This window comes from Phyllostomus hastatus, unplaced genomic scaffold, assembly GCF_019186645.2.
Source record: "Phyllostomus hastatus isolate PE091 unplaced genomic scaffold, TTU_PhHast_1.1 phas_scaffold_216, whole genome shotgun sequence".
In the NCBI taxonomy this organism is placed as follows: Eukaryota; Metazoa; Chordata; class Mammalia; order Chiroptera; family Phyllostomidae; genus Phyllostomus; species Phyllostomus hastatus.
The window spans coordinates 20,711,369-20,737,658 of record NW_025334018.1 but is presented as its reverse complement, the minus strand read 5'-3'; the positions used below and the strand labels follow the sequence as shown (position 1 = coordinate 20,737,658).

The following is a 26,290-nucleotide window of genomic DNA, read 5'->3' as shown; positions in this document are numbered from 1 at the left end:
CAAGTCCCTGCTGTCACGTCTGCTTCATTCTATTAGAACGGAGCCACTGGGCACGGGCCACATTCAAGAGGGGAAATTCGGCCCCACCTCCGCCCAAGTGGAATATCCCCCAAAGTGTGAAAATGTCTTAAGACCGCCATACCGCAATCCACTACTGTTTTTAGCATCTTGCCGTTCTGCTTGATACTCAGTGTCCCGCCTCCTCGAACACACACACACACACACACACGTTACTGCCAAGGCATTTGAAGGGGGGCTGGCAGCTTCACCGCCCTTCGCCCCGAAGGGAGACTCCAGGGTATACCCGGGGAAAAGGAAACTCTTGCGTAACACGGCACAGTTAGGGGAATCAAAACTGAAACACCGTCAAACCTTAACCTGCACTTGTTTTCCTAGCTCCCGCCCAGCTTAGACCGATTCTTAAACAATGCGGCCCAGCAGGAAGTGGGCTACGGCGCGCGCGTGCGGGGCAGGGCACGTTTTAGCGGCCGGGGAAAGGAGAAGCGGTCGGGGCCGCGGGAAACGCGCGCTCCGGCTGAGCTCCGGAGGCCCCGCCCCGGAGGACCAGAGGCTGTTTCTGAAAAGCGGGTTTATCTTCACGATCACGGCGGCTCCCTTCGGTTCCCGTAGCTTAGCACACAGCCGGAGAGCGCGCTGCCATCCCAGTGCCACCATTTGTCAGCGGGTGACTCCCAGAAACTCACGGGTCTCCCCCTGCGAAGGGGACTCTAACGCTCCCCACCGCCCGGGGCCCATCGAGGACCGAGCGATCGGGTGACCCGGGGGCACAGGGAACCGACCCCCACCACCAGCATCCAGCTCCGAGGCCGAGGGGCGGGGCCGCGGCGTCTGGGCGGGGCCGGGCGGTGTCACGTGGGGGCGGGGCGGTACCACGGGGCGTGGCCGAGCAGCTCGTCGCCGATCGCACGATGTGACGCGCCGCCCGAGGCAGGCCGGGCCCTGAAGATGGCGGCGGACACCCCGAGCGGCTCGGCCCGGCAGTAGTGGCGGGACGGCACTCGCCGCTGGGGCCGGCCGCCCCGGGAGTGGCTGCAGCAGCGCCAGGACTCGAGGATGGTAAAATGACCCAGGGGAAGAAGAAGAAACGGGCCGCGAACCGCAGTATCATGCTGGCCAAGAAGATCATCATTAAGGACGGAGGCACGGTGAGCGGGGCGCCGCGCCGGGAGCATCCCTCGGGCCCCACCCGACCCCCTTCCGTCCCCGCGCCGCCGCCGTGAGTGCCCGCCGCCCCACCGGTCCGCGGGGCCGCCGTCTTGGGGCCCCGGGCCCCGGCTCCGTGGGCTCTCCTCCCCGGCTTGGCCTGCGGCCTCCGGGGCCCGAGCTCCTGCTGGAGCCGCCGGCCTCGCCCGCACCTGCTGCCCTCGCCTCCGGCGGTCCCCCGGGCCTGGGCCCGGGCCCACGTGCGCCACCGCCGGGGTGCAGTGCCCGCCGGGCCCCACGAGCCGTCGCCTCGCAGTCGTGGGGCCTGGGGGAGCGTCTGCCGGTCTGTCCATACGCTGCTCCCCGGGGCACCGGGCGCGGCCACCCGCTGGGCCCGTAGGGCGCCCGCTCCCGGCTTCCGGCGGCTGGGGGCAGCGCCCGCACCTGGCTGCCCCAGACCCGGGGACTCCGGCGGAGGTGGGCTCTCCCCCCGTCAACACGTCGGAACCGTGGCGGAGCACACCCGGCCTAGTCTGAAACAGCCGTCACCCAGTTGTTTGAAAACCACATCGCGTGTTTTAACGCAAAAAAAAAAAAAATGCTAATTGGGGTTGATCATGCCCCCGAGGAGCGGAAGAAGACGCTAGAAAAGAAAGACAGATGGAGGGCAAGAAAAAGTTTTGCTTTTTAGAAACAGTTGCCATCACAGTAAACTTGAAACTGCGCTGTAGTTAACCAGCAGGGGACGTAGGATTTTTAATTGAAAATAGTTCGCCTAGACATTTTGACGCTGTAATTGCTCCATTGCTACACTTTCCGGTCTTGCTTGTATTCTTTGCCGTCCTGTTCCAAAACAGAACGGAAAGGGGAGATAAGAGGCCCCCTTTCCTGGGAAGTGAGCAGAAATGGAGCTTTTTACCCCCTACTTGTTTATGTTTTGCTGGAGCCCTGACCAGCTGCTAGCACAGCGCTGAATGTGCGAGTCGGCCACCAAGAGGAATCGCTAAGTTCATTTGCAATAAGTAACTTTTTTTTGACATTCCAGAATATGGCCCAGTCAATACGCTAAAATGTAGAAAGCTTGGGACATACAAAACAACTTCAGAATATACTTTTAGTTAACTGTCAAGTTTCTTAGATGTCATGGATTTGACATTTGGTGAAAAGAGAAACTTTTGCGATCCAAGTCCTAAGATTTTTTTGTTGTGCTTGATTATTAGGCATCACTCTGATTAAGTCAGGTGTGGATATTCCTGGCTCTTTTTGAGCCCAGGTGGTGGAGCTGCCGTGTGGAGAGGGAAGTAGCACGGATGCCTTTGTCAACCGTGGGGACTCGCTATTTGAAATTCTTAATAAGACCTACCAATAGAAGCAATGCAGGACTGTACTTCATGAAAGCAAGTGATATTTAAGATCAGTGTTCTCCGTAGAAGGTCAGAATGAAGCTGGGATCAAGGAACACACCTGCCTTAACAGGTTCAGTTCTGGGTCCCGTCTTTGGGGTTTTGATTCACTTAACAGGAGCTTTCATTGCAAATCCTGTGAGGCTTGAGATTATTTTTTATCTTGTTATTTACCAAAGTTACAGTGAATTCACAGCTTGCTTTTGGACACAGAATACATGTTTATACCAGCTGTGTTTTTAAGAGGGAGCAGACAGTACAGGAGAACTTTCTGGACAGCCGTGGGCGTGAGGAGGTTACCACCCATCCCCTGGGTCCACACAGGTTGCACTTCCCACTCCGAGGGCGTGGGACACCCCTTTAGAACAGGGGCTGGATTTAAGCCTGGAGTCCTGCAGGGCCTGCGGGGTGAGTTTGAAGTGGCGAAAACAGTGATAGAAAAATGTGTGTGCCATCACATTCCTAGATGATTTCTATTGTGGTTTTACTTATTCCTACGTATAAGCGGGATATCTGTATTCTGTGTGTCAGGGTAATCTTTTGCAGGGTTTGTGTTTTAATCCACTGTAGCTTTAAGTAAGAAAAAGCATAACTTCAAAAGTAACACTTTCATAAAGTCGTAGACATGATTTTAAAACACTTGCCCTAGGCCTCTCTGCTTAAAAAGGGGTCAGACTGTCACCGTTGTGAATGTTTTTTAGAAAGGCAGGAAAGGAAAGTTGCCATTGGATCCTGCTCTGTGCTTCCTGCGTGTGTGTGTTGCCAGTGGACGGGTTCATTCCGTGTCACGAGTCACGGGTTTGAGGTACAGGGTCACGCGGGGCAGGCCCTGCCCGGTGGCTCCCACCCCTGGCCAGCGGTGCTGACCGGGCCCCTGCCGGTCTTTGGCTGGTGTTCAGCAGTGTTACTCAAATCCTTTTGCTCTGTCTTCTGCCTGTGACGTCTCTGTGAGCCCGATCGTCCAGTTTCAATGCTTAGCAGCAGCGCTGGTCATGGTTTGTCAGGCAGGGCGGTCTGGAACGGGGGAGAGCAGCGAACCGTCCGAGGGAGCCCGGGCGCGAGTCGCCAGCGGGCTCTGACGGTGGACCCCACGGAGGCGTGCGGGTCTGCAGGCGTCGGGGCTCTGCGCCCCGTGTGCTCGCCCCCAGCTTGTCTGTGCAACTTCCTTCTGGGGCTTCCATTGTTCTAGGGAGATTCCCAAAGGGTCCGCTCCTCCAGAGATGGGAGAAAAGTGGTTCAGGTTGAAAACAAGATAATTCACTACAGAATAATTCCACAGGTTGAATTTAGTAAATATCGAATCCTCCCTTCTGTACCATTTCACTGATGAAAGGACATTCTCTTGAATTTGTTTTTTGAAGTATCCCTATGGAGAAGTAACAGTTTTTAGTTAAGTTCTGGGTGTATGTAACATGTTGGCGTATCTCTTATTCAGTGTGGGCCGTGTGGGACTGATAGGGTAACAGATGCGTGCTGGCATTTAGAGTACTTCCAGGGTTTGGCGGGGGGGTAATTGCTTGGAAGTTTTTAATCTGTTTTCAGTGTTACACTAGTTTTGGGTGTGCAACACAGTGATTAGACATTCTTGTGCCTTGCGACGTGCTCGCTGTGATGAGCCTAGTGCCCGTCTGACACCTGCTCAGTTACGACAACGCTACTGACCGTGTCCTTTGTGCCGCGCCTCGCAGCCCCGTGACTGGTGGTGCTCCTGGCGGTCGGTGCTGCTTCTCCCCTTCACCTTGTCTGCCTGCCCCCGGCCCCCTCCCGCCTGGCAGCCGCCTCTTTGTTCTCTGTGTCTGTCAGTTTGCTCCTGTGTGCTTGGTCTTGTTTGTTTTAGAGTTCACAGATAAGCAGAATCACATGGTATTTGTCTCTCCCTGTCTGACTTACTTCACTTAGCATGACACCCTCTATATTGGGTGCATCCATGTTGTGCAAGCGGTAAGATTTCATAAAGCCTTCTTTATGGCTGCGTAACATTCCTGTGTGTGTGTGTGTGTGAGAGAGAGATCTTCCTTATGCGTTTGTCTATTCACGGGCCCGGAGGTTGCTCCCGTGTCTTGGCTGCTGTAACAAGGATGCGGTGACCACAGGGCTACGATGGCCTTTTCAAATGAGTGCTTCAGAGAGACGCCCACGAGTGGAATCATTGGTCATATGGTAGTTCTGCTTTTAGTGTTTTGGGGACCCCCCCATCTGTTTTTCCTAGTGGTACCAGCCTGCATTCCCAGCAGCGGGAGGGGCTCCCGTCTCCGCATCCTGGCCGGCACTGGTTGGTTGGTGGTGTACCGATGACGACGTTCTGACCTGCGTGAGGTGTTGCCTCGTGGTTTTGTGTGCACCCCTCAGATCTGCCCGTGCGCCTGCCTGCTGGCCGCCTGCGTGTCCTCTCGGGGAAGTGGCTGTTGGGGTCCTCCGCCCACCTTCTCACCGATCGTCCTGTCTTCCGCGTGTGTTCCCTTGTGCCAGGGCCTTCCTTACGTGTTCTGGGTGTTAGCCCCGTGTTGGACATATGTCACCGGTGGGTTGTCCTCGTGTTGTGTAGATAGATGGCTGCTTTCGTTGTGCAGAAGCTCTGCAGTTGGATGCAGGCCCGGTTTCTCGTTAGATTGTTGATATGTAGTGCCAGGTTGTTTATAGAGGCTGAGAGCCAAAGAGTTGTATTTGTGTTATCAAAAACGTTTTCCTTATGACTTTTCCTTATGACTTTTTAAAGTTTGCCTTTTCACATGATTCCTATTCTTTTGTGACTGCAATTGTGGGGTTGTGTCTAGACGGACGGAAACGCGTGCAGTTTTCACGTGTGAATCGGTGAAGTGGCTTCAGAGACCAGCCGGAGCGCAGGGCGTGAGGCGCTCTGCAGACAGCCCCGAAAGCGGGGCCTGCGGGCCCGGGGACCTGGGCCCGGCGTCCCCACGCGGCGGCTGACCGCGGTGCTCTCTGTTTCCAGCCTCAAGGGATCGGCTCTCCCAGCGTGTACCACGCGGTCATCGTCATCTTCCTGGAGTTCTTTGCATGGGGCCTGCTGACGGCGCCCACGCTGGTGGTAAGTAAGCCTTCACTTTTCGTGGGACTGCTTGACCTTTGCCCGCCGTTTCCGGGGGAGGATGCCTGGTGTGAGGAACACGACTCTCTGGTCTCCGTGGGTGACCTTCCCACCGAGGCGGCCAGCACCCCCCCCCCACACACACACACCGTCCTGTGCATCACTGCCGCAGCCGTCCCGTGCGGCCCCTCCTTCGCCCTCACTCCCCGGGAGGGCCTGGGCCCTGGCACTGTGCAGGTGGGGGGGGCCTGCCTCGGGTGACCCCTCAGGGGAGACGGGGTCTGCAGCCGAGTCACCCAGCAGGATCATTCTGAGAGTCGTGCACATAGTCGCCCTTTCCAAACAGAAATCTCCTTTGCTTGAAGCCAAGGACCTGGAGGGGACCTGGTCTCTTCGGAGGCCTAGGCTGCCTTCCCCTGGACACGGCCAGGTGGGGGGCCCCGGGGAAGGCCACCTGGCCGACTGTACCCATGGGGACTGCAGGCGTGCGCTCCCCTGTCAGCAGGTGGCGACCGGGGGGAGGAGGGGGAGGGAGCAGTGTCGGTAGAAATCTGGACCTCAAAAGGTGCGATGAGGGTGCACGGACAGTTCACCAAATCCCAAAAAACAGAACTGCAAAGAAATATACTCCCTTATATTTCCCTGAGCTCGTTTGTTGTTATGCAAAAAACGCTTTCTCGAAAAGTTTTTTAAATAAATGGAATGGTCGAGTAAGTACACTGAAGCAGTCCGAGAAAGTCCCGTTCCGTGTTCCTTGGCGTGTGCGCCGCAAGGCTGCGTCCCCCTCACTGTGCCCGCACGCGTGCGGGTGTCTCACGGTGCCCAGGGGAGGGGGGTGGGCACAGGCGCCGCCAGAAGCAGGCGGCGAGGAAGCGCGCGCCGCGGGGCGGAGGGCTCGCGCCGCCGCACGCGGGCGGGACCGGCCCTGGGTGAGGACAGTGCGTCCCTACGACGGCCGAGGCTGGTGCTCGGACTGGGGCTCTCTCCGCAGCTCGTGTCCTGGGAGTGGGGCGCCAGTTTCACGTGAACGGGTTTTCAAAATAAGTGAAAGTGGCCTTTTACCATGGATCTTTTTTTTTTAGTTTAGTAATTTCCGAGGGGAACCTTTAAACATGAATTTGCCCGAGTCCTGCCCTCACTGGTCCGGAACCTCCTCCCGTGATGCGGGCTCACTGTGACCTCTGCAGCCTCATTGTGTGGCGGTTGGCCGAGGTCACGGGCTGGGGGCCGAGGTCGCGCTGTGTCCCAGTCCGGCGGCGGGGCGGCACCCTGTGGTTGGAAGTGCTTGAGCTCTGTCCCTGGAGCGAACAGCCCGTGGGCATTTATGTGGTCGTGGGCCCGTGCAGCCCTGCCCCCTTCAACACACGGTCGCTTCCAGTCCTCAGAAGCACCTTCGGGGGCGGGGGGGGGGTGTTAGACTCAGGACGCAGGGAGCACAGGAAGGGGCACCAAGCACATGAAGGGTCGGGGAGGGAGGCGACTCCCCGGCCCCCCGACGGGCAGGAAGCGGCTGAGCCAGTGTCTGAACCGCGGCCTGGGGGTGAGAGCCAGGCCGCCCCCGCTCAGGCCCTGGGGTTGCGGGCAGCCTGGCCCCCAGCCCCGCAGAGGTTAAAGCCCTGGCCACGCAGGCAGCAGGCTGTCAGGGAAGCTGCTGCGGTGTCCCCGCCAGTGGCCATCAGGACTTGAAGTGCGGAGGCCATTTTTTAAACTTGCTTTTGGTGTCTAAACTTGCTTTTAGGTATGTCCAATTTTTGTCCAACTTTAGTATCGGTTTTTTTCCCCTAATGGAACAAACGGAAACTGTCATCTTTTTAAGATTTTATTTATTTATTTTTTAGAGAGGGGAGGGAGAAAGAGAGAGAGAGAAACATCCATGTGCAATTGCTGGGGGCTGTGGCCTGCAACCCAAGCATGTGCCCTGACTGGGAATCGAACCTGTGTTGCTTTGGTTTGCAGCCCTCACTCAATCCACTGAGCTACGCCAGCCAGGGCTTGGAAACTGTCTTCTTTAAGAACAAAGAAGGAACACAGTTATTTACATATAAAGGCTTGATTATTCAGTTTTTTGCAGCAGTGGGAGTGTATTCTTAATTATTGTTGTTAATTAAAAAATGGATAGTACCTTTGATTTTCTTAACTTTTTTTTTAAACTTTTCAAAATACTGACTTGAGCCCTGGCTGGCTGCCTTGGCTGGTTATAGCATCAAAAAGGTTGCAGGTTCAATTCCTGGTCAGGGCAGGTACGAGGCAGCCAGTCAATGTGTCTTTCTGACTTTGATACTTCTCCCTCCCTCCCTCCCTCCCTCCCTCCCTCTCCAAAATCAACAAACATACTCTCAGGTAAGGATTTAAAACAATTTAAGCACTGAATTCTGATCAGGAAAATGAAAGGTGCTAATTTGGGGGGAGTTAATTAAAAAAATTTTTTTTGCCTGCGTGACTACATTTCTTTGAATAATTGCTGGAACCTGATTGCCAATTATTTGATGTTTAGCAAGATCCCCACCCTCCCCCCGGCCCCTGGTTGTTGAAACAGTTACTCTTCATTCTCACTTGTCCTTTACACTTGAAGCTTTAAATGGCACAGTGATGAGTTATGATTACTTAGGAGAGTTGCCCGTAATGTTATCCCAGTCATAACTCTTGACCTTTTTCCATTTTTACTTGATCATGTTTTTTAAGTCAGGCATCTTCTCAGAACGAGTCTAAGGTTTAATGACTGTTAAGCCCAGGGATTTCGTCTTCTCGTTCTTTGCATGTCCCCAGGTAGCCGCTGTCCCTCAGGTCTGCGCTTTCCCTTGTGACGGGGAGAGGCCGGGGCGGGGGGGCGCAGACACCTCGGCACACACAACAGGGCGCGCACACACAACAGGGCGCGAGTGGCAGAGAGGAGGCGGGGCCGGGTGCTGGGCCTCCCCCGCGGGCCTCGGGGCGGGCCTTCCGGCTGACTGGCAGCTGGACCTGAGCTTTGTCAGCAGTTAGAGTTTTAACCAGAGGTGAATGTCACGGGTACCTGGGGAGTTTTTCAAAACACCTCGGCCTTCCGCCCATCTTGCTGAGGTCAGACTGACACATGTAGTTTTACGTGACTAATGAGGGACTGATGTTGTGGGCTTTTTTTTTTTTAAGATTTTGAGGGGGGAAGGGAGGGAGAAAGAGAGGGAGAGAAACATCCATGTGTGGTTGCCTCTTGCGCACCCTACTGGGGACCTGGCCCACAACCCAGGCCTGTGCCCTGACTGGGGATCGAACCAACGACCCTTTGGTGCGCAGGCCGGCACTCAGTCCCCGGGCCACACCAGCCAGGGCACGTTGGCAGTCTTGTTTTCGGCCCGCATGTTGGGGGGTGGGGGCGGGCTCCGGGGCAGCTCGTCGGTCCGGCTCTGACGGAGCCCGCCAGCCTCCAGACCCTCTGCGTCTGCCCCTCGTCGGCTGGCGCCGGCGGCAGACGGCGCCTGCTGCAGGGTCCCAGCGCAGCGCTCGCTTAAAAGGGGGCACGGGGACGAAGATACAGTGCGCTTTGTTCGTGTGCTAAGTGTCTCCCCACCCTTCACTCCCAAATGCTGCACAGTTTAAGTCTCAGAACTTGAAATCGCAAGGGTGTTTTCTGAATTCATTCACTGAGCAGACAACCCATCTGAAGACACACACTGAGTCTTGGGTTTGGGATCTGTGGCAGCCTGGGTTTTCAAAGTGAGTGTGAGGCTGGCTTCTGTTTGTTACTTCGTGTGGTTGCCGTGGCCTTTGTCTTGAGGCCACAGAGCTGCTGGCGCGCTGCGGCCTCACGGGGGCACACGGGCCGAGCGGGGGCGCTGCCCTGGGGGCGGCGAGGGCTGCCCACGAGGGGACCCCAGTCTTCTGCAGAGAAGGGTTTTATGCCGAGCGACACTTGGAGAGGTCAGGACCGCACGGTGTCCGGTCGGCGGCGCCGGGTCTGAGTGAACGGCGCACCAGTGAAGACAGCGGTGCCGGTGGGTCCCGGGCTCCGGAACACGCGGGGACGGCTCCCCTCCCGGGCCGCCCTCCGGGCCCAGCAGCACCGGGCCGTGGTGGGCAGTCCCGGCCGCCCTGGTCCCGGCCGCGCGTCCCCGGGGCAGCTTCCCGGCCTCCTGCACGGTCACTCCCCAGACAGGGCTTCAGTCAGGGAACCGTCGTTCCCTTCACCCTCGGCGTTTTTCTCAAGCTCCTGGGGCTTCACCTCCGATGGTCCTTGTGTCTGCGCACGTGGGGATCGATGTGGAATCTCGAGTGGCTGGGGAGGGGCGCGCTCCAGCCCCGGTGAGGTTTCCCCGCCAGACCCCTCGGCCCACTTCCCTCCTGAGCAGGAGCCCTGCCCTCCGGTCCCCGAGGTGCCACCCCCGTCCCTCCCTGGGAGACGCCCGAGGTCGGGCTGGGGCGGAGCTGCCTCGTCTGGGAAGCGGCGGTGCCATCTTGGGCGGGGGGTGGGGTTTTAGGGTTGCAGCTGCCCCTCCTTGTGCTGCCAGTTCCCTTCTCTCCAGCGGCCCCCCGGGGCCCGCCCGCTCCCCAGGGGCCGGACTGGCGCCCGGTGGTCTGACAGCAGGCCGTGGGAGGGCAAAAGAACTCGTGAGACGTTTTCGTAGGTGGGGATTTTCCCCTTGCTTTATGGACTCTGTCCAGATCCACTTTATGGCAGTTAACACAGTAGTTCCCCGTGACCTCCCCAGTCTGCTGTCTGGGACAGCGACGTGCGCCTGCTCTCGAAGGCGTCCCCTCAGTGGGTCGGTCACCCGTGGGGCGTGGAGAGCATAGCGTAGGGTGAGCAAGCGTGGCCTGCAGACCCGACCTCCTGTGCTCGCTCTCAGTTTTGCCACTTCCCGTGGAACCCCGGGCATTTGACAGGTGTGTGTGTCGACTTTCCCGCCGGGCGTCCTGAGGAGGTAAAGTGCCCGAGGCGGCGCCTGGGGACCTGGGAAACGCCCGTGCGTGGTGCTGGTGTGGGCGTCTGCCGCGTGCACAGTGTCCGCACGGCTGGAAATGCCTGTGAACTGAAACTAGGTTGTATGTGTCACAAAGGTGGGTTTTGAAGTGTAAGTATAGACGTTGTACTGAAACTAAAACGTAGCGTATTTTTATTTTGTTTTTATCCTCTAGGTCTTACATGAAACCTTCCCTAAACACACATTTCTGATGAACGGCCTCATTCAAGGAGTAAAGGTAGGAGCAGTGGCACGCACACACCCACACACGTGTGTATACACACCCACACACATGTAATATCCTGGCATTACATGGATTTAGTTCATTCTTGGGGAATACTTAAGTCTTTTAACTGACTGGGTTTTAAGTGTGATTTGACTCAGTATAGCCAAGTGTGTAATGGTGAGTCACATCATTCAGATTTCCCTCGTGTTTTACGTGTTAGCGTTTTCATTCTAGAGATCCGAACGCTTTTGTAAACTGCCAGGAAGACTATAAGGTCCAGTTGGAGGCGTAGGTACCCCCGCCTCTCCTCCACACACAACTGCAGCAAAAGGTACAACTAGAGTACAAAACAGACATGACCCAGAACGGCCAGGACACCGGGCTGTGTGGAAGTCCGACAACCAAGGATTTAAAGAAGCCGCACTCACCCAGACGGGCAGGAGGGGCGGCGACAGGGAGAGGGCGGTCCCCACTCCAGGCGTGGGTAAAAAATCCAGAGGGAAACCTTGATCCCCGGTCCAGATCAGCCGGCCCAGGGGGTCAGCACCAGGAAGATAAGCCCCTCTGGCTCCGGCTGTAAAACCAGTGCATCTGGGGCAGTGGAAGAAACGGCAGAATTCTCAAGAGACTCCTCTTCAAGGGCCCACAGCAGGCGGACGCAGGGTCTGCAGACTCGCCGGCTCCGGGGCTCAGCACCGTGGCAACACTCCAGAGGCCGGGCCACAGCACCGTCCCTCCCAGAGCCCTCCCCCAGCAGAGCGACAGAGCGGTGGCGGGGTGGGCCCGCTCCGATGACGGCATGAGGCTCTGCCCCACACCACTGCACAGGCGCGCTGAAACTCGCTGTCAGCGGCTCTGCCTGGGACACGGGAACAAACACGTGGAGGCCGTCAGAACGAGAAGACAGATGCGGCCCGAATGAAAGAATAGAGCAAGACCCAGAAAAAGAACGAAATGGAATGGAGGTAAGCGACCTACCAGATGCACAGAGAAGACACTGGTGGTCAGGACGCTCCAGGAACTCACTGGGCACGTCAGCAGCATCGGAAAGGCCCAGGCAGCAATGAAGGCTGTGTTCAGTGAAACCAAGAAAAATCCACAGGGGACCAGCAGTGGAGGGATGAATTCAATACTCAAATCAGTGGTTTGGAACACAAGGAAAAAGCATTCAATCAGAACAGCAGGAAGAAAAAAAAGAATTTAAACAACCAAGGACAGGCTTAGGAGCACCTGTGACTTCTTCAGACATAACTACATCCAAATCACAGGGGTGCCAGAAGGGGAAGAGGAAGAGCAAGAAATTGAGAACTTATTTGAAAAAATAATCAAAGAAAACTTCCCTAATCTGATGAAGGAAATAGACACACAAGTCCAGGAAGCCCAGAGAGTCCCAAACAAGGCCGTCTCAAAGAGGCCCACGCCAAGGCCCATGAGAATTAAAATACCAAAGGTTAAAGAGAAAACCTTAAAAGCAGCAAGAGAAACAGTTAGTTACCTACAGGGGAGTTCCCACAAGACTGTCAGCTGATTTCTCAAAAGCAGCTTTGCGGGCAAGAAGGGAGTGGAAATAAGTGTTCAGAGTCATGAAGAGCAGGGACCTACGGTACAGACGACTCTATGCAGCAGAGCTATCATTCAGACTCGAAGGGCAGGTAAAATGCTTCCCAGACAAGGGAGTTCATCTTCACCAAGCCATTATTACATGAAATGCTAAAGGGAACTATCGAAGAAAAAGAAGATCAAAACTGAACATTAAAATGGCAACAAATTCACAGCTGTCAATAACTGAATCCGAATAACAAACTAAGCAAACAACCAGAACAGGAACAGAATCACAGAAACGGAGATCACACGGAGGGTTATCTGCAGGGAGGGGGAGGAGGGGGAATGGGGGGAAGGTACAGGGAATAAACAGCACAAACTGGTAGGAACAAAATGGACGGGGGGAGGGTAAGAACAGTGTAGGAAATGGAGAGGCCAAAGAACTTACATGTACGACCCGTGGACATGAACTAAAGCCGGGGTGGGGATTGCTCGAGGGAATGGGGGTACCAGGTAGAGGGGGTAAAGGGGAGAAAATTGGGACAACTGGAATAGCATAATCAATTAAAAAATTTTTTTAAAGAAACACACCGAAATGTTATTTTTGGTTTCTCTGGAAACAGATAATGTATAATTTTTGCTTATTTATACTGATCTAGCTTACAAATTGTCTACTGTATATTGGTTTCATTAGCATAACATTTTTGTAATTATTGAACTTTATCCTTCTGGAAAAATGTAAGTTGAAAAGAACCATTTTAAAAACATAGAACTATAAAACTTGATCAGTATGGAAAAGTCCTGATTATTCTGAATGTTCTTTACTCTTCATTTGACTAACAGATTTCATCAATACATTAATAATAATAGGCCGGGACTCTGACAACAGACAGTGAACAGGACACTGTCTCTCGAGTTGCTGGTGGCGTCACCGCGGCTGCGCGGCCTGGGCGCGCTCCGTGTTCCGTGCGCGGCCAGCCCCGCGTGCGCGCGGACGGTTCTAGACAGGCGGGGCCGGGGTCGCGCACAGCGCGTGCGGGCGGGAAACGCGCGGTCCGCCCGAAGCTGGACGGCGTTCTCACTGTAGAGGTGAACTTGTTTAAGGTTCTGCTCTCGGCAGAACGGTTGACCTTGGGCCCATCTGTGGACACAGGGTACATTTTTCTCCGTTTACCTTTTTAGGGTTTGTTGTCATTCCTCAGCGCCCCGCTTATTGGTGCTCTCTCCGACGTCTGGGGCCGCAAGTCCTTCCTGCTGCTAACTGTGTTCTTCACGTGCGCCCCCATCCCCCTGATGCGGATCAGCCCGTGGTGAGTGCGCGCCGGCCCCGGGGCTGCGCCGCCCGCCGCCCTCTGAGCGCCCAGCGCGCTCGGGGCCGCCCCCTCTGTGCAGGTTTTGGTTGTGTTCTTTCACTTTGTCCTGGTCGCAGGTAGCAGGGCCCTCGGAGGTGGAGGGGCTGGGTGGCAGCGCCCCAGGGCTCTCGACCCCACCGCTGCGGTGCGGGGGGACGCTGTGCGGGGGACGCTTGGCGAGCCTGCGTGGGACTTCAGAGCCCAGAGTCAGAACGTTTTAGGGACTGCACTGGGCTGCCAGCTTCTTCTCGTCGTTACATAGAATGTTAGAAACACAGTTTACCATCATTGTCTGTATTAATTAGGAGTAGATATTATTATAGGTCAGTAAAGCCTTCTGCTCAAAGTCAAGGAGCCCTCCTTTTCCCGTCCACGCGAGAGAGGCCGGGACTCGGTGGGTCCAGAGCTGATGTGGCACTTCGGGACCCAGAGCTCCTCTCTGCCTTGCTGTCACCTGCTGTCCCCTCGCTGTCCGGGGCAGGGTGGCTGCCGGAGCTCCAGCTCACACTGCAGGCCGGCCTGGCTGAGAGGGCCTGCTGCCTTCCTGTCCAGCCCCCGATCTCCGCTGGCGTCTGGCCTCAGACCTGTGCTGTGCCAGGTTGCCTGAGGCTGGGCGAGAGGGGCTCCCTGCCCCTGGGGAGGTCAGGATGTCTGCTGAGGGGGAGGGGATGGAGTGATTTCTCCCTGGGATCAGCCCAGTTTAGTTGTAAATATGTTAATTCCTTGACTGATGTTGGACTCCACTGGGTGTTATCAGTTAATTCCACATCTTAGGAGGGCTCTGCTTCCAGGGTGTGTCCAGAGAAACCGAGGGCCTGTGTGGGCAGAAGCCTCCTCAGCCCTGCAGACCCGAGCCCCTGCCCAGTGGGTCTGGGGGTGGGCGAGGACTTGCTGTGGGGGGCATTGTGTTGGAAAAATCAGTAAGCAATGGAGTCCTGGTGGAATGATTTTGAAAGCTCAAATGATCACATGTTATTTTAAAATCTAAACATCAGCATTATACTAGAAACTTCTATTTGCAGCCACATATTTTGGAATCAGAGCTTTTTAAAATATCTTTTGTTCGCTATTCATTCCTGAGTTTATTTGCAAACTGTGCTGTGCAGGTTGGTTCTCCGTGAACACTGAGTTACTTGTTTTGCCAACGTATAAAAAGCCCAAGATAATTTATGGAAATAACATCTGGTTTCTATAAGTAGGCTCAAGGTAACCAGAGGGTAACTGGTGCTCAGTGTGACCCGCGGAATCTGTCGTCCTGTGACAGTGCGGGGGAGGGTCAGGGTGGGGCTGCGGCCAGCGCACTTGGTGGCTGTGTCAGGTCGACACCACAGAGCCACTTAACAATTCAGCAGTGTGGTGCAAGGGTGACCCGAGCACGGAACCGAGTTGTAAGTGTTCCTGCGCAGTAGCCGGGTGGCCGCCGGGGGCCGTGCAGCCCGGCGTGTGCAGGGCAGCTGAGGCCGATGGTCCTAGAGCAGCAGAGGCGCCCAGCGGAGCGGCCGTTCTCACCGGCTCTGGGCCCTTGTCTTCCCTCCAGGTGGTACTTCGCCGTCATCTCCGTCTCCGGCGTGTTCGCCGTGACCTTCTCCGTGGTGTTCGCCTACGTAGCAGACATAACGCAGGAGCACGAGCGGAGCATGGCCTACGGACAGGTCTGTGCACCCGCCCCGCCCGCTCGGGCCCTGCCCCCGCCCCCGCCCCCGGGGCTGACTGCCGGCTCCCACGGTGCCAGGGCCCGCCTCCCCCACTGCAGGCGCTCACGACACAGTCCTCCCTTCGGGCTGAGCTAGACGCTGGTCTCAGTGCAGAGCCACGTCAGTGAGGGCTGGCCAGTCACCCGTGGCAGCTCCGAGGTCACAGCAGAGTATTTTCTCATTACTGCAGTCCCTTTGAGCAGAATACTGAAACTAAGAAACGACTTCCTTCCTCGACCTGGCCAGTTTTCTGTTTGGTTTTTAATCTGTTTTACCGACGCCTCTGTCAGTAGGATTTATTTGAGCAAACAGACCCAAGGAGGTTCAGAGCCTCTGTCTTGGAGGCCGCTATGCAGTCTTCAGTTAAGAATCGGATCCATTCCCCTTCCCGCAGAGGAAGAGCGTTTAAGGCACAGCTCAGGTAGGAGCACGGGGGTCACAGCGTCCTGAGGCGTCTTGCCTTTGACCTTGGCTTGTTCCAGGTTTCGGCCACATTTGCTGCCAGCTTGGTGATCAGCCCCGCCATCGGCGCGTACCTGGGGCGGGTGTACGGGGACAGCCTGGTGGTGGTCCTGGCCACGGCCATCGCCCTGCTGGACATCTGCTTCATCCTCGTTGCTGTGCCCGAGTCGCTGCCCGAGAAGATGCGGCCGGCGTCCTGGGGGGCGCCCATCTCCTGGGAGCAGGCTGACCCCTTCGCGGTACGTCCACGGGGTCTCCGCCGTGGCAGGAAGGGTCCGCGTGGTTCAGTGCGGCGGCGGGAATGTTTTCTTGTGGGCGTTTCTTTGGGGAGAGAAGTTGATTCTGAAACAGTTTTGAGCCTTGTTTGGGGAGGATGAGCAAACACGGGAGAGGCACCCAGGGTCTCTGGACGCCGCCAAGGGGGTCTGCGCAGCCCCGCGCTCCGGCGGAACGCTGACTCAGCCCTCTCCCCGTCTAGTCCCTGAAGAAGGTGGGCCAGGACTCGGTCGTGCTGCTCATCTGCATCACGGTGTTCCTCTCCTACCTCCCGGAGGCCGGCCAGTACTCCAGCTTCTTCCTGTACCTCCGACAGGTGAGCCCTGCCCGCGCTCTCGGGGCGACGGAAACACTCACCCGAGGGAGCCGCGGCAGCAGGGCCTTCCGGAGCGAAGGCCGTCCGCACACTGCAGCTCGCTGGCATCTGCTGCCGGCCGCCGGCCGCTGTGGCTGCCGATCCCGGGTGGGAGCGATCCGCTGTCCCTGCCAGCGAGTCGGAGTCTGTCTGTCTGTCTGCTGCTCGCGCGGGTGGCGGGCCCTCTGACCCCTCTGAGAGGGCTCTGTGGCTCAGGGCGCACGGGAGGGCAGCAGCCGCCGGGCGGGGGGCATTCAGTTGTCTCTTCCTCCATGGCACTCACTTCACGGCCAAGGTCGTATGCTGAAGAATTCTTCAGTTATAAATGAGTTGGGGGGTGGGGGGGTTATGGTATTTGCTGTGCTTCTTTATTAATGTAAGTTTTTCTGGAAACCTTCTAGATAATGAAATTCTCCCCGGAGAGCGTGGCTGCATTTATAGCAGTTCTCGGCATTCTGTCCATCATTGCACAGGTGAGTGCCTTCGGTGGGCGGGGGGACGCGTCACTGCGGGCTGGGCCTGGCCGCCGTCCAGACGGGCCTCAGCGGCCCTCACGGGTGGGGTCTTGGCGGAGTCACCCCTGTCGGGATCTGTGGGTCACGGGTTCAGAAACTTAACTTGGACAGGTAGCTGACATTGATCAGATTTGGGGGACAGACGTGTCAATCACCGTATGACGCATAAATCAGAAAGACAGTTTGTTGAGTTACACCAGGGTATAACCTGTGTAAAGTGAGGCATTTTATATCGGTTCTTCTTTTGACTCATTCATTCAAATACTTACTGACTGCCTACCACGTGGCAGCTGCTGGGGGGGGGGGGATGGCTATGAACTTAACCACGTCCCTGCTGTGCTAGAGTTTACATTTTTTGTTGAATAAGGTGATTATTAAGTAGGTCAATTTAAACATATCCGGTATAGTGAGAACTGTAAAGAAAAGGTCCAGGGGACATAAAAAGCCACAGGGTGTAGAGCCTCTGGGAGGGCTGGGAAGGCGTTCCTGATACGCGGTAACCATGGTGACTGGACCCGGTGCTCGGAGGAGGGAGCCCTGGAATGGAAATGAAGCTCCCTGGGGAGACTGCGCCAGGCTGGCCCTGGGCCGGGGGTGGGGCTCGGACACCGGAGCCCCGAGAGGGATGCTCCGGGAATGTGCGAGGTGAGGGGGGCAGGGCGGGGCCCCGCAGGGCGGCTCCGACTCCCGGGCGGACCAGGAAGCCGGGGGAGGGCTTCCAGCAGAGGACCGCGGGGCAGTGTTTGCTGGGAGAGCCCGAGGGCGGCCGGTGGCTGTGTGAGGAAGAACGTGGGTTTCCTTAGGAGACACTGCTTCCCAGCCTGCCACTGCCCGGCCATCTCTGCCGCAGTGGGCCCTGGTCCAGGACCGGGACTTCTTCCTGTGCAGCCGCCCCACCCACTCCCGGCCACGTGGCTTTGCCTCTGCCAATCATCCCCCCCCCGCCCCCCGCACTCCAGCCTGCAGGGTCCTGCTTCCTGTGAGGCAGTGGAAGGGCGAGTCCTTTCACGGGAGTTTAATGGGTCCTGGGCAGGTTTCTCCACCTCTCAGCGGGGCTCCCTCTGCAGATCCCGTCATCTGTGAATTTTCGGTAGGTTTGGTGATAAACTTTGAATTCCGTAGCGTGCCGCCTCCGCGCTCGCACCCGTGCGCACGCAGGGCGTGGAGCCCTGGTGCGGTGTCTGACTGCGGGTGTACCTGGGCCGCCCGGACGGGCACTGCCTGGTTGCCCGCGTCACACGAGGAAAAGACGCTCGCAGTGAGAACAGCCGCTTGTGTTGAGCTGACCTTGAACCCTGAGATAGAACCAAGCTGGTCAAGATGTTATCTTTTCAGACGTTGCTGAGAGTAGGTTTGCTGCCGTTGGTTCCGGATGAAAGGACGGGCCGACAGGCACTGCAACAGTGGGGGGACCGGGAGCTGCGGGCACAGAGGCTCCGTTTCAGTCTGAAGGGACAGTGTTCAGGCAGTAACACCAGACTTGGGGGGCGGGGTGCGGGCTGCAGGTGCTCAGCAGGTGGCTGGCACCTGGCCCACGGGGCTCAGGTGGACCACAGTCCTTGAGAGCTCAGGGCCTGGAGAGCAGCCGTGTCCTGCAGGGGAAACCCTGGCCGCAGGCCTCAGGGGTGGGGAGGGAGCGGCCACATCCGCCACCCGGAGCGTTTGGGGCAGAAGCACAGCCCAGGGACTATGGGGCCAGATGGGAATGAGTATTTGAGATGTAAAAGTCCATTTTAGAAGAGAGAAAATTAGTGGGTGTTCAAAAGCAGGTGAGTAGGAGCATGCAGTCTGCTCGTATTGACTCTGGCATCTTTGTGTCGTGTGTTCTACTGGAACGTTGAGAACACTTAATACGGAGCCCGAAGGCAGGTCGTCTAGAGTTCTTGTTTGTGTGAGGACACAGTTGAGAGTGACTGTGCTGTTGACCTTGAGCCTGGGAAAGGCCATGTCCTTCCTGCCCTGTCCTATCCAGCAGCTGGAGCTGCCACCCAGCCTGTCACTGTGGTGTGGGCCTCATGCCTCTCCCTCTGTCCTGAGTGCCCCTCCCCCCCCCCGAGTCCCCGTGTTGACTTGGCCATGGAACACACTGTCACAGATGCTGGGAGGGCCTCAGTGGACCGAGGTCAGCACCGTGTCCGTTTGGTCCCTCAGCCCCGACACTGTGCCAGCAGCCAGCAGGGGCAAACTGACAGCTCCCTGGGACTTTTGTGTAATGTTTTAGAAACTTCAAAAAGTAGCAGTAAGCACGTCAGAATTCGGGAGGTGTACATGAAAATGTGGCGACACTGGACAGTGCACCTTCCCCTGGGAGCCGAGTGGGGGCCGTCCCCTCTGGGGCCTGTATGCTCCGCTGCACCGTGCAGGCTCCGTGAGCCCACCAGGCCCTGCCCCTTTCCAGCACGCCTGGGACGCCTGCCGCTGGGCCCTGAACTTGTAGGCTGCCCCGCTCCCTGCGGTGCACGTGGCTCCCTCAGGGGCCTCGCCAGTCACTTGGCTGTCAGTGTCCCTTCAGTGCATTGCTCCCTCTCACCGCCCCACCATCAGCCCCTCAGCTGGTGGCTCCTGTCCCCTGCTCAGCAGACACTGGCGGCAGCAGCCCTGGCCGCCTGCACTGTGGCCTCTGCCCGTTTGCAGTCACACCTGCGCACTGCAGCTCGGGCAGCATTCTGCGGAGTTGTTCTTATAAAGTAGAATTTTAAACAAACTCACTTTGCTTTGCAACCAAAATAAAACCTACATGTGACCTCCCTCCCCTCCCTCCAACCTCCGTGGTGCATGCACACCAGTCCAGGCCCTAGGTGCTGGCCCCCCCTCCTTCTCCCGGGCTCTTCTCCACCCCCCCTGCCCCCCCTCGGGCTGCCGCCTCAGCGTTGCCTCCTAGCCTCGGAAGGGCCTCCCTGCCCTGCCCACCTGGAGCTGAGCAGCCTCAGCCTGGAATTACCTGTTCAAGTGCGCTGATACCCGTCTTTCCTCCACCAGGAGGGAATCCTTTTGCTGACGTACTTGGACTGGTCATGGGCCCACAGAGGTCACCGCCCTCTGACCTAGAACACTGAGGGACATGGCAGGGCTGTGGCAGGTATTTGAGTGACCAAAGCTGATGTCAGTTAACAATTAATTTGCTGTGTCATCTTGGTTAAGTTATACATCATTTAATGTCCTCCAAATGAGTTATACTAGATTAAGGGACAATTATTCTTCTGTATTGTACTGTTATAATCTGTTCCATCATTGAGGATATTGTGACATTCGACATCGCACGAGCTTTCCATAAACACTTAAGAACTGGTATTCAGTGCTGGCTGGGGCGACAGATCGGAAAGCAGGCCTGTCCCCTTCCTGAAAGGAAGCAGGGCGAGGCCAGGGTCCCCCATCATGGGCCACCGCACACGCAGGTCGTCCCCCCCCGCCGGCTGCTGCTGTGCACGACTGCCGTTCGAGGCCACGGTCGGGGACCTGCCGCAGCAGAGACCCACGTCTTTTGGAACTCAGTCTCAGACGAGCAAGATACGAGTCCTAATTGTTGAAGAACCCCTTGCTTTGTACTGGCTTATTTGATTAAATCTGGTTAAGCTCTTCAATGACTGTCTCAGTTGAAAGAATTTCAGACCTGATCATTGTGAGTTTAGAGTGTCGGCCAGCCATCAGACTGATTTCCTGAATTATTTGCATTTCTTCCTTGAGGAACTCGTATGTGGTATGTGTCATTCCTTAACTAGACCCACCAGAGCTGCTCCCCAGGGTCCCCGGGCCACTGCAGAGGGTGTCAGCTGTGAAAGAAAATGGGGAGCAGGAAGGCCCGCCAGCCCGCGGTGCCTTGACTGAGGCCCCCCCCGCCCCATGCAGGACCCCGCACTCAGCGCATGGTGAGAGCAAGGGCGGCGGAGGGGGGCGGCCTGTGGGGGCGGGGCCGGTGTTCCCAAAGGCTGTGGTCCGGCTGTACGCCGGTCGGGCTGTACGCCGGGCCCCCCACATCCCCCTTCTCAGGGCCAGTAGCTGTTTGCAGAGCCTCGTGGGGCCGGCAGCAGACGGACTAGGGTGCAGCACGCACGGGCCGCTGGACTGGGCAGGTTTTCTGCAGTCAGAGAGCAGCGGGGACCGGTCGCCTGTTACGTGACAGGGCCATCCGAGTCACCTGGGAACCCTCGGGCCTCCGGTTGTACCTGCCAGTCTGGGTGGCGCTCGGCCTCAGCAGAAATGGCAGGAACTCGAATCAACTCCCTCTTTCCGCTTCCTGTGTTCCTCCGGGGTCGCGTCGCCCCTGCTTCCGTGACCTGGAGCCGTGGTCTCCGACACACTCGTTTTGGCTAAAAAGCCAAGATGTAGGAAAACATAATGGTCTTTTTATTACAGGTTGAAAGAAATCACCAAATAGCTTTTCTTTTAACAAGTTGCTGTGTTCTGATGCACCATTTTGGTCTTTCTCCCAGACCATCGTCTTGAGTTTACTTATGAGGTCCATTGGAAACAAGAACACCATCCTACTGGGCCTGGGGTTTCAGATACTGCAGCTGGCGTGGTACGGCTTCGGTTCAGAGCCCTGGTAGGTGTGCTTATTTTAATTTTCTTGAACATTTTGGTGTTTGCCTCTTTTGTCATTTTTTTTCCCCGCTTTGAGGTATAATTGACAGTTTCTGTAGTTGCTTTTCAGCTAAGGCTTAGACTTCAGCCTTTACTATGCTTTTTTCTCTCAAACTGTGTAATACAAACCTCTCCCCTGTGCGCTCAAATATTCTAGAATGGCCTGACAGGTGGCATTTTATAGCTCAGTTACGGGCTGGGTTTTTGAAGGAGACTGCTGAGCCCTTGAATCCCGAGTGAGTGTTCAATGTCTCCATCGATCTGCCATCAGAAGACAGCGCCCAGTCCCGTAGCAGCAGGGCCCCAAAAGTTAGCGCGCTTTTGCCTTTTCTGTTTTTCTGGCTGGAAGGGTCGTTACCCACGGCAGCGTCGCAGTCTGCCAGCACATGCGGTGGGCGGTGGGGCGGGAATCTCCTGCGGAGGCCGGGCCGCCCCTGCCAGCCTGGCTCCCCGAGGGCGGGCGGGAGGTGCCTGCAGGAGGGACCCGCTGTGCGCCAACGTCCCACACACCTGCGCACGCCCTCCGTCCGGACTCGGCGTGTTCTGACGGACACTCCGGGTTCCGGTCCAGCTTTCAGGAGGGGTTGCTCATGGTTTATCTAAGACATTGTTTTAAACACCAGACACACTGATGTTTAAAGCTTGGCATCCCAAGATTTGATCCAATCGGTGGTATCTCCACCTGCATCAGAAGACAGTGGGCACATTGCGGGAGTTACTGCCTTCGCATATTTAGGAGCATTTAATGGTGTTCATCCGTGCTACACGTTACCCTCCGAGTATGGGGGGCCACCCTCCGAGGACCCACTGGCACGGCTCCCCGGGCCCCGGAGCTCACCTGGGGCCGCTGGGGGCTGACACCCGGGCTTCGCTGCTCTGCCCACAGGATGATGTGGGCCGCAGGGGCCGTGGCCGCCATGTCCAGCATCACCTTCCCGGCCGTCAGTGCCCTGGTCTCGCGGACCGCTGACGCCGACCAGCAAGGTGAGTCCGTGGGGCGCACAGAACACCGCGGTCCCGGCCCCTCCTTGGGCGCAGACAGCTTGTGCCTCTGGGGGTCCACGCCACGCTCGCCGATCACCTAGGGGCGCTCTGATGCACCGGGCACCTGGGGCCACGCTGAGCCCTCGTGCACACCTCATGGGCTCAGTGATCTGAACACAGCTGGCACACACATTTCTGTCGCCTTAGGCTTTGTGGTGGGAATGTCCAATTCTTGAAATGGTAACAACTCTTTGAAAAAAAGTCCAGTCATAAAAGAGCGGTGTTCTGAAAGACTGCCAGCAGCCACAGGGTTGATGAAAGAGGAAGGCGGGCGAGCTGAGCTGCCTTCCTGATGTGAGCGCGCGCCCGAGGCGAGCGGGGAGCGCTCTGCATCTGGCTGCAGGGGGCCGGCTGCGCCCGTCCCGGGAGCTCCCAGCCCACCTTCGGCCAGGGAACTCGCACGGGGGCGCCCAGAGCACCTGCCCACCCGCGCCTGCGGCACACGGGGCCCAGCTCCGTCTGCCCCACCTGAGCCGCTCCACTTAACGGAGCGGCTGTCACAGTCCGCTGCCCCTTGCTGGCGTGTGATGAGAGCTTTGGTTTTCGGCTGTCAGGGCGGCCTCCAGGGCAGGACAAGCCGCGGTGTCCTGAGTGGTCCTCTCCCCCAACAACTCAGGTGTCGTCCAGGGAATGATAACGGGAATCCGGGGGCTCTGCAACGGCCTGGGCCCAGCTCTGTACGGCTTCATCTTCTACATCTTCCACGTGGAGCTGAAAGAGCTGCCGATGACGGGGGCGGACGTGGGCACCAACACCAGCCCGCAGCACCACTTCGAGCAGGTGGGTCGCCGTCGCGCGGTGCAGAGCGCGTGCACCTGGCCGCTCGGGGAAGCCGCGGTGCGCCATTCTCATTATTTTAGATGGACCGGTGCCCTCGAAAACCAGAGCCCAACCAGCGGTGCATCCTCGTCCCCTTGGGCACGAGGGCAGTTTCAGCGTCCCGGCTGTGTGGTGCCGGGGCACGGCCCGCAGCCGGCTGTCGGAGGCCTTCCGTGCGTGGAGGGGGCAGGTGGGTGCTGCGAGACTTCCCTCACCACGACTGAAAACCGCCCGCCGGCGGCAGGCACTGTTTCCCTGTTGGCTGGACGCAGCTGCAGGCCGGCCTCCTGAGCAGCTGCAGGACGGGTTTTAAGCGAGTGCGGGGCGCGTCCGGGCAGTCCGTGGGGGAACCAGCTGTGCAGGTTCTGATGAAACAGAGGTCTGTCCGTTCCTCTTCCGGCCCAGCCTGGCCTGTGGGTGCCGGCTCCGCACTCCCGTTCACACCCGTGTGCCGCTTGGCTCCACTCTTCTCCGTCCCACTTTCCTCTTGAGCACATTAAGTGGAGGCTCCTAGAACTCGCTCAGGCTTTATGCTGCCGGTGACGATACTTTTGCACGGGATATTTGGCTGTTTTCTTGGGTCAGCTGTTACCCCCAGAATTCTCTATTGAGACTACGATAGTACCCCTTTACTCCTGCAAAGGGAATGCTTTTCTAGCTATGGCTTTAATGCCATAATTAAGTAATTATGGTTTATAATTCACAGCAATGGGATATCACCAAAAGAAAAGCAATCTCATGAGCAAAGATGTTCTCGCAAAAGTGCCAATCACGCCTTCCTGTCTCCCCTAGAACTCCATCATCCCCGGCCCCCCGTTCCTCTTCGGAGCCTGCTCAGTCCTGCTGGCTCTGCTGGTGGCCTTGTTCATCCCGGAACACACCAACCTGAGCCTGCGCCCGGGAGGCTGGAGGAAGCACTGTGGCGGGCACAGCCACCCTCACGGCACGCAGGCGCCAGGAGAGGCCAAAGAACCCTTGCTCCAGGACACAAACGTGTGACGCCGCCGCCGGGGCGGCTCTCCCCCTGCGCCGGGGCTGAGCTCGCACCCGTGGCCCCAGCGGACATTCCACTCCCATCCACGACGGACTGTCAGGGTGTCTTAACCAACGCGTCTGCATGGGCTCTGTGGGGACTCCAGGACGAACCGGACAGTTTTCCAAAGATGTTACAATTTTTTTGAAAAGGAACCTTTTGTTTATTAGAACCAATTTCTTGCCACTAAACTGTTTGTTTTATTATATACACCCTTTAATTAAAAACTCTATGTGTAACTTCTTATATACTAGCAACGTCTCTGCTACCGTTTCCTGCAGGTGTTGAGCTTTAACTACGTGCCGACTCGCAGCAGACAGAGTGGGAAGTGCGGCCACGGGCCTGTTGTTTTTAACCTTGTACAGCCTGGAGTTGGATCTCATCGTTGTAAAATCTTGGGTCAAATAATTCAAAGCCTTAATGCAGATACACTAAAGAAATGGTAAATTGTTTGCATTAAAAGAACAACTCAAGAAAACTGTACTAAATCTGAATCATGTTTCAAACTTGTTTGCAGTAATTTTATTTTGAACAGTACTCACTACTGGTTTTTAAGAAAACACGAGTCATGTAGAATTTCACTGAGTTGGGGTGTTTAGAGCCTGTCCATCTCGATGTTGGCTCGAAGCTGCCCCCCAGTGACTTGCACCACTGTTCTTCGTGTTCATGTGCTCACGGGGACCTCAGCACTCGAGACCGCATCTAAACAGCACACGCCGTCCGTGTGCTGCCTACGTGCAGATAGACAAACATAGTGGCCTTTCGGGACCGTCACAGTAACACTTCCCTTACAGAGCTGGTGTCTGTCCTAGGTTTTCAGGGCCCTAGAGGAGAGCTTTATACAATTACCGATGTGAATTTCTCTAAAGTGTATATTTTTGTGTCCAGTTATATTATTTAAAAAAGTGTTACTTTGTAAAAATTGTACATAGAGTACTGTATAGTCTACACAGTTTTCATCTTGTGTGTAGTTACTGCTTAATGCTTTTTAAACTTGGAACATTCACTTATGGTTACATAGGTCTCAAAGAAATGTAAATATTCTGTTAATAAAATTAAATATTTTAATGATTTTTTTTAAAAACAAAGTCTTGATCTGTGATTCCCTACAGGGCCTGTTGTGGCTTTGTCGCCACCATTTTCACGCAGCAAATCAAAGCTTCACACCTCCTCTCTGAACCCGTTTCTTTTCCTTCACTGGAAAAGCTCTTGCAGGAAGGCAACACACTGAAAACTTGGCCCATAAGTTAAAGCGGTTTTCTAAGCAATGTTGTAGGTCAGTCCCTTTTCTGTTTTTATATACTTTCTACATGTCCTAGTCCCAAAATATTAATATTTACTAACCAAGCTCAGAGTTCACAGAAATACATTAAATGCAACATTTTGATTATTAATACATGTACAAAGTACATTGCAGAACAATTTCAAATGAAAGTGTAAGAGGTAGGGCAAAGGATCAGCACACTCAGAAGTCTGCATGTACCTCTAACAGCAGAGAGAAATCTTTGCTGCCTCAAAGCGGTCTCTGTCCTACCTCTGGAAATTCTCAGCTGTCTGCGTGTGGACATGAACAAGGGGATCTATGCTTAAAAAGATTTTAAAAAGCTACTGGTACGTCACCTCGTCCAAACGCCGCCCACACACTTTCATATACGTATTACACACAGTCCTCACAAGAAAGCAGGTTCTACGATCACCAGAGGCTCCTTCCCGGTCACCTGCGAGTGCTTCCAAGCCACTGCGACCAGGGAGTCTCGCCACCGCAGCAGATCTAACTAGAAGAGAGCACTACAGGGCAGGTCCCTGCCCGGCAACGGTCACTGAGGCGGCCACTGAGGTGC

At 56.3% G+C, this 26,290-nt stretch overlaps 1 protein-coding gene across 1 annotated transcript; it reads left to right on the top strand.

Annotated features, from left to right (window-relative positions):
• The first annotated feature begins 912 nt into the window (after positions 1-912).
• MFSD14A (major facilitator superfamily domain containing 14A) lies at positions 913-25,537 on the top strand. The gene is made up of 12 exons (XM_045817014.1): positions 913-1,166; positions 5,518-5,613; positions 10,726-10,788; positions 13,501-13,628; positions 15,208-15,322; positions 15,847-16,065; positions 16,305-16,418; positions 16,859-16,930; positions 21,403-21,515; positions 22,440-22,537; positions 23,214-23,377; positions 24,209-25,537. The coding sequence occupies exons 1-12, from the start codon at positions 1,083-1,085 to the stop codon at positions 24,413-24,415; spliced, it is 1,473 nt and encodes a 490-aa protein (XP_045672970.1). The 5' UTR covers positions 913-1,082; the 3' UTR covers positions 24,416-25,537.
• Positions 25,538-26,290: the final 753 nt, after the last annotated feature.

Excerpts from the sequence above, each read along its gene's own strand:
- MFSD14A (XM_045817014.1), top strand. The coding sequence starts at position 1,083 with ATGACCCAGGGGAAGAAGAAGAAACGGGCCGCGAACCGCAGTATCATG. Across the intron at positions 1,167-5,517 it reads TCATTAAGGACGGAGGCACG|CCTCAAGGGATCGGCTCTCC; the intron begins GTGAGCGGGGCG and ends CTCTGTTTCCAG. Across the intron at positions 5,614-10,725 it reads TGACGGCGCCCACGCTGGTG|GTCTTACATGAAACCTTCCC; the intron begins GTAAGTAAGCCT and ends TTTATCCTCTAG.